Source organism: Hypanus sabinus, chromosome 15, assembly GCF_030144855.1.
Source record: "Hypanus sabinus isolate sHypSab1 chromosome 15, sHypSab1.hap1, whole genome shotgun sequence".
NCBI classification, from domain to species: Eukaryota; Metazoa; Chordata; class Chondrichthyes; order Myliobatiformes; family Dasyatidae; genus Hypanus; species Hypanus sabinus.
Window position 1 is genome coordinate 79,554,618 of NC_082720.1, and position 7,894 is coordinate 79,562,511.

General features: G+C 37.4%; 1 protein-coding gene across 1 annotated transcript in view; it reads right to left on the reverse strand.

Moving 5' to 3' along the window:
* The window catches only part of LOC132405200 (gamma-aminobutyric acid receptor subunit alpha-1-like), a 31,286-nt gene extending 24,930 nt beyond the window's left edge, over positions 1-6,356 (reverse strand). The window contains exons 1-4 of the mRNA XM_059989887.1: positions 6,277-6,356; positions 3,091-3,194; positions 1,851-1,918; positions 999-1,219 (exon numbers count right to left, since the gene is read on the reverse strand). Coding sequence (XP_059845870.1) covers positions 999-1,219; positions 1,851-1,918; positions 3,091-3,194; positions 6,277-6,356 — 473 coding nt within the window. The remainder of the gene's footprint in view (positions 1-998; positions 1,220-1,850; positions 1,919-3,090; positions 3,195-6,276) is intronic.
* Between the last annotated feature and the right edge of the window lie 1,538 nt (positions 6,357-7,894).

Here is a 7,894-nt window from a genome sequence, read left to right on the forward strand (position 1 = left end):
AGTGATGTCATTTAAGCAGATGAAGTTGTATCAAACCACATATCCGCAAAACACAACTCCAAATCACAAAACACAAAATGACAGTAAAGCAGCTGAAAATAACATTTTATGTCTACAGCTTCAATGACATGATATTTTACAAACTTCTTATAAGCCTAACAAAGCATTTTACACTGCATGAAATACACTTGTGATATGGGACACAGGCAGCAAAAATACTTAATTTGATTTGATTAGTGTTGATTGATGGATGAACATTGTTAAAGACTGGAACTCATCCTATTCTTTTAGAGTAATATTGTAAGATTATCAATCTCCGTTAATTATTGGGCCAGAAAATGACAGTAATGTTCTAGTTGAAGAGTTCTACTTGGACAGTATAATCAAGAGTTAAGTTATCTGCTCCCAAAATAGCCTAGAAGCTGTTCAGCAGAATGATAAAAACCTGCTAGAAATAGTTAGTGATTGTATCAATTAATAACATAAAGAGAACATAAGGCAATTCAATAGAATCAACTTTCTACTAAATTGTAGTGTATGCTCATCTTGCTAAATTGTTTACTTTGAACGTGTTCAAAACAGCCTTACTAGGTGAAGTCTATGCAGTATATATTATTCTTCAACAATGGTAAGGATGAAAATATTGGGAAAATCTTTTGTTACATAACTAGAGAAGCACACAGTGTTATCTGGAGCCTTGTACCAAATGGAGCAATAGTAGAGCATTTTAATTAAATAATGAAAATCCATGTTGTTAATTGCCAATAAATAACTTGGATTAATCCACGATTATAAATTGAAAGCTAATTTATGTGACCTATGCACTGTTCCCTACCTAGTCTATTACATTGCAACATTACACAAGCATACTATGCAACCTTCCAAACTAGATTTTTCTGTTTTGCACATTGGACCATTTGTTTGTTTAGCCAAACATATTCAAAAGAAGGACAGTCAATACTTTTTTAATGTTAAGTCAGAAGAATTCATCAGCTCACCTCATTGTATACAAAAGTGTTCCATCTTCAGTTATCCTCAGTAGTTTATTGGGCATGGTCATGTTATGTGCCACTGACTTTTTCCCATTGTGAAAGAAAGTATCCGGGGTCCATATTCTACTCGCCATTAAATTATTTAAACGTAGAATAGTCATGGGCCCTTTGAATTTCAACCTTTCGTCTTCCCAGCTCTGACGAAAAAACACGTCTATTGTGTATTCCTGCAGAAAACATCAATCCAGTTGTCATTAAATGTCCATTAGAATAGTACAAGAGGAAACTTGTACTGTTCCTGTGGCTTGGTCATTTAAAAAGCAGTATAGCATTATTTTTTACAACAAATTCACTGTTAGTTGCAGGAATTTCCCTATAAACCATGTGAGGAGGGCAATGTGATATTCAGAATTTTGAAGATCTAGATCTACTTTGTTTCACTCTCCGAATGTTTTGCTAGACTAATACTTAATAAATAATTTGTTGTGTATTATGAGTGAACATGCTCTTTCCATCTGTTTCATTGACCCTGTAACTGATATATGAGTGATTGCATCCCACAGCCTTGCTGGAAATGGAGGAGCACATTAAATATACATGGAACACATTTATACTCTTCCCAATAACTTGACAAGTTGGATCAGTTCAAGCTCATTCATAATGCTCATGAGGAAAAAGATTGTAATAAACATTGAGTTTTCCACTAAACATTCAGAAATCAAATTTGGCATGACTAGGTATTTCAATTGAAGATGTATGTCGACGTATCTAATAAAAATGTAAATACCACTATTAATGTACACACTGTTAAGTGCGAGTGATAAATTTTGTCGAAAGTGAGAGAAAACTAACACTCACCATGTCTGTGTCTGAGACGGGTCCGAAACTCGTTACGTAGATATCCGTCTTGACTTGTGTTATGCGCTCTGGCAAATGACCAGATTGGGACAGTTATTTTATCTACTTCAAGTGCCTAACCAGACTCGCTTAAAGATGAAACTCTGTTGCGCTCTAATTTTATTTCAGCTTTATCAATAAAGAACTTTTTTAAGTAACCCGTGTCGAACATTTTACCCGAGCAATGCAAGGTGATATTTGCGGTAATAGCATATCATTCACTTTGTTATCATATGGCTTAGCAAAATACAAGTGAGTGGAATCATTTGAATTGTCATATATATTAGATGCAGTGAAAACGCCCTGTTCTCCAAAGGAGAAAAAGTTGAAGATTAATCCAATATAAATCTTTTTAGATAAGACTTTTTCCGCAAATTAACTCTCTCTCTCTCTTCCCCCCCCCCCCCCCCCCCGTTACAGTTGGTCACTGTTGAGAGGCTGAGAGGCTCGGGGAAAGATATAAAGAGAACTGTCTGAAATGAACAGATCCACTGACAGAGATATTGAATAACATAAGGGGGAGTAAATTCTAAAATGTTATGCTGATAACGTTAATGGGTGAAGGCCTCCAGGGAGCAGACAGCATTTCCCACCACCACCACTCCAGAGGCGAGTAGACTTCCCATGATCGCCTCCTCACAGTGCACCGTTAACCTGTGGTCTGCTCCCGTAATTTGACTTCTTGACCCCAGGGATCAGCCTTCCGGGTTTCCTTGTAGCATTCACGGATTAAGGCGGTATCTCCTAGAAGTACTCTGGAGTTTCACCTTGGGATCCGCTAATATAGAAACGTAATACGTTTATCTGTGAGTTTAATTGTTGATCGACAAGTTTGCCCTCACTCTTAGATTTTTCATTCCATCTACTAGCCATCTCAGCTTTACTGTTTTCTTTATAGATCGTGGTTTACTTTTACCACATCAAATAACATCCCTCATGGTTTCCTCTAACTACAGGTATTTTCTCTAACATATCTTAAAGAGGTAGAGGCTAACGGTTGTAAATTCTTTCCAGGGCGGAGCCCTAGCGGGCCGTCATTCCCATTTTCAAGATGCATTAAAAACCACCTGGTGTGATTAGGCTCGATAGCCGCAAAGTCAGTAGCAATGATTGATAACGTGTGTTGTATGCGGCTTTACAATGCATGTAACAATCTTCTAATAGGTATTTCTTTCATTTGCAGCCATGCCACTATACAAACCTCCCAACCCTGGTCTCAGACGGTTATCATATCCATCCAGAAGACTGTCGAGGATTCTAGTGAAGATTGTAATGTTGTTCTTGGCTTCATCAGACATTTGAATGCTGTATTTGGGGTGGGGGGCGGTGAGGGAATAAAACAAGAGACATGCATTGCATTAAACATTTACACATCTTCCAATTCCTGATTTTTTCCATGGTTTCAAATCTATCACATTAGAGCAAACTGTCACTATTGGTTATCCCATAATTGCGTTTTGAGAAACAAAACGCCAACTATTTCAATCATGTTTTTGAGTACTGCCTACATTCTAATGTCGCTTTATAAGGGGATCTAAACAGTATAAACATTTAAAGCGCAAATGTTATTTTAATTTTACAGAAGGGATGTTATTAAGATTATTCAGGAATTAAATTGCACTTTTGACATAAGAATGAGAAAAGTAACGGAAAGTTGAGCATTACGGGACAGCTAAGTGAAACACGTCTAATTGTAGGCATGAAGGGAGTGAGTTTAATATATAATATAATATTACAGTCCAGTATTAACTTTTTCTGATTCACTATCCCTGAAAGATGGGTTTAAAGGTGTTGTTTTTGCCTAATAAAACTAGCTGCAAAGTGACTTGGGATGTCCTGGGATGTCAATGCTACCTGTCATTATTCTTCCAGAACATGTAGAAGAATCGAGTCAGCCGAACAAATTTCGCCCTCCAATTAATCCGGATTTATCTTCTCGTTGTCCCACCAGATTTTACTTAAGGAAACTACTCATTAGTACACAAGTGAGTACATCATTGTTTTTTAAAGATAAGTTTTTCAAAAAAAAACTTACTTTCTCAGAACTTCCACAATTGTCATTTTACGTTCATATATTATTGTAAAAGTCGAGCGCTGATTTATGTTTTTATTCGTTACCCTTAACATTGCTATATTTCGAACAGACGTGTAAACAGTTTAATGCAGCTTATAAAATATCCTGGACATGAAAAGGAGAATGACTTCACAAAGTTTCAACATTCACAACCTCTTAGCAAAACTAAATGAAAGTTATGCAAACAAGAAATGCTGACCCGACTTACAATACTAATGCAGCAGGGCTCCTAATAAAAAACATTTCCCTTCAGACAATACTGGGCTCATTTATTTAATGAAAAGTATATATTTTGTACATGATATTAGTGATCCCAGGATTTCCCAAAGCTCTAAAGCAACGAAGTTCTTTTGAAGTGTGGTGGATGTTGCAATGTCGGACAATTTTGCATAGCACAAATAGTAATGAAAAGAATAACAAATTAATCCGGTAAGTGTTGAGTTAAGGGATAAAAGAGTGTTTAAGTACTTTCCCTACTCTTCTGAATGTTGCCAGATCTTTTCCCTTCATCTCCGAAGGCAGAGGGATTTAATTCCCATAGGCTAAACTCTGACAATTGCAGCTCCTGCACAGCACTACACTAGAGAATCAGCTATAGTGCCTGATTAATCTCCGCACACAAAACTTGAGAAGTTAATTCTCAGCCTCTGCAGGCTGCTATTTTGCTTGAATTTCTCGAAATAGCATAGCTAATAGCCATGAGATCGTCTACTTGGATCTGGAAATAATTGGTATGAAATTGAGCATAATGAAAATATATTCCAATGATACAATGTAAAGTAGTTTTTGAGATTGTGTTCACTGATAGCATGCTGTAAATGAAATATATTGTCAGAAAGTAAATGATCTCTTTATGCTAAAAATGTGATTTATTTATTAGATTAGATGCCTGCAAAGACTATTCCATCATCGGAAAAAGTTTCATTAAAACATTTGATATGTCAATCATCATTTATAGGATTAAGCAAGGGAATTATGAATGCAACATTCTAAGTAAATAAAAAAAATAAAAATAACGCAAGAAGTGATGGTTGGTTTTGCGTGTATACATGCATAATCTATACAGATACCGCTGATTTTTCCATTAGTGTGGAAGGGAAACTGCCAAATCAAATGATCTTTCACAAGGGGAATACTTCACGTGTCTTATTAACATATGCTCTACTTTAGAATACACTTAGTTTTCGTGGGTTATACAAGGAGCAACCTTACACCAAAAACGAACACACTGAAGCCAGGAAAATGTTTCTGAATCACACCATTGAGTGAGGAGACTAACGTTCGGCAGTTCTGAGGGCAAATACCACATACCTATAAACTGCATGTTTTATTTTCCCTGCCCTGAGCCGTTACTGACTTTGTTAAAGTACGACAGTAGATCTAATCTGATCTGAATTATAGGTTATAATGATTTTTACACACTCCAGAAAGACTTTAACTGAATAAGGAATACTGTACACCAACTCCATCTACAGGCCATGGGAACAGTGACATAAAAATATAGACTCAGTTTAAATGATAGTTAGTAAGAAACTAAGTGTATATTTACAGATTAATACCAATGTTCAATGTACTGTCATCAAAACTTCGTGTGTGTTTGTGTGTGTGTGTGTGTGTGTGTGTGTGTGTGTGTGTGTGTGTGTGAGACTGGGTATGGATGTGGGGTGGTGCATTCAAAGAGGCACATTCAAAACAAAACTGGTAACCAATATAAGAAGCATGACTTATGATCCTAAACGCATTTACTTGAAGAAATCCTACACTTATTTTGTCATTGAAGTGCTCTTTCACCTACGTTGTCAGTAAATTACATAATGACGGACATTATTTCTATATTCAATCTTTCTTATTCAGGGTTTCTGGATATGATCGTACTCTATTTGGTTAATGGAGATTCTATTGGTTCTAAGAGAGGCAGATACTGACAAATTATAATTTTCTGTTCTTACGTTCTATGCAGTATGCAGAAATATTATACCACTTTGATTCATTTAACTGAAGCGTGGCAATCGATTTTAATATAGTTAATTTCCATCACTTATAAATGGAATAATATGGCGTCATTTTCTGAGGTGAAACTTATATACATTGCTTAAAGAGTTTATGCAAATGATTGTACCTTTATTCTCTCTCTTTTTTCAAATTCTCTATAAACATTATCTTACTCAAATGATTCAGCTACAACGACACATCACTTTCATTAACTGACAAGCTTAGATGGTTTTCATGAATCGCTAAAAGAAATGCAGTCATACCAACTCATTTACAATGGCTAAGTTTGTATGACACATAGCAACAAGATGGGCTGCTCACCTTGGGCGAATCGCTGCGTTGAGGAGGAGAAGGCAGAGTGTTGCTGATACGCAGCTACCGAGAGCAGTAACTCGCTCCATAGCAGGTCCACGAAGCAGACACACTAATAAATAAACAATACAAGCATCAATATATACTCTCAGCAAAAGGTAGCAAACATGGATTACCACTTCGAGTCCACAGGTAACTGTGGCTGGATATCGCCATACTTATTCTCCGTAATGAAATATTCAGAAGACAGACTTTAAAATATGTATTGCCAAGGTTTTCACAAGATTGCTATCAGTGTAAAGGGCGGGGAGAAAGGCGCAACACTGTTGTCTCGCCCTGAAAATTATTGAGAATCTGCATTCACACATATTGTCTCTACTTTTGTGGGCAAAGGACAAGGGCAATCCAGAAGCTTCAATAGAAACGTCGGGTTAACCCTTGTAGCATTCGGCCACCTTACTTTGCACAGCCGAGCGAAACAGCCCAATAATGTCTCCCTCTGACTAAAGCATGTGCTGTTAATGGACGAAACACCTGGCTGAGGTGAGGGTCCTTCTGGTTGCGCTACAACGTTACTGTATTCAAATAAACAATGCAAGGGTCATAAACTCCAAAGCAAATTAGAGTCCTTTTGCATAGCTACAAAATCCGGAATTCACATCATCTGATCTCCAAACAAACAGAACAATGTCCACCAGGTGAACAGACAGCCAGCACCAAAATCTCACTTTGAACCGGTGTATACACAACGTATAAATTACAGAAGTGAAACAGTCATTGTATCTGAATTCCTTCGATACATTACCAACTGTTTTCTAAACGTAAGGTAAATGCGGCATCAGCCTCGCCAAAATTAACGCTATTCACACCATCTTGTATCTTGCAAACGGAGAGCGGATGAGAATGCAACAGTACACTGTAGATGCAAAACAATGACAAAATACCCCACAAAACCAAATAATTGACTTAGAGGACAAGCCGGATAACGTGTCATACACCGGGTGCTCAACGGGTTAAATGGCTACAGAGGTAGATTTGGTATATACGCCTTCTTAGAACAACATCGATGATCAGCTTGAAAGTTTAAAGTATAATTCATTAATTTGATTGCAAAATACAAAAGCAAAGAATTGTCGAATGCAGCAACGTCAACTACAGCTCGCAGCATCATTTCAAAAAACAAATTTATGTTGATCATTGGAACCGAGAACTCTCACCTTCGAAGACTGGGGCAGTGAATAAACTTCTCTACTGAGTTCCTAAATTGCTGAGTTGAAATTCAAATAGCCCAGGTCTTACTGCTTGATGGCTCGTCTTTCTCTCCCCCCTTTTTAGGGGGGACCCAATATCTGAATCAGAAGCAGCACACACACGATCTGATCTTTCCTGGCTGTGATCAGCATTCCCCTGCGGGAGCCGTCACAGTCTCTGTGCCTTCTTGAATGGAAGGAGAAGCGGCGAATTATTTCATCTACACTGTATCTATAGGATGGGGGACTGCAGGTTCCAGGAAGCTTTACTCTACCAAGCCAATACTAATATGCCCGTCTGTAAACCGGATGTGAAATAAGCCGTGACTTCAAATCAGGCAGATTTTTTTCCCCTGATTTTGAGTGAGGGAGGGAGA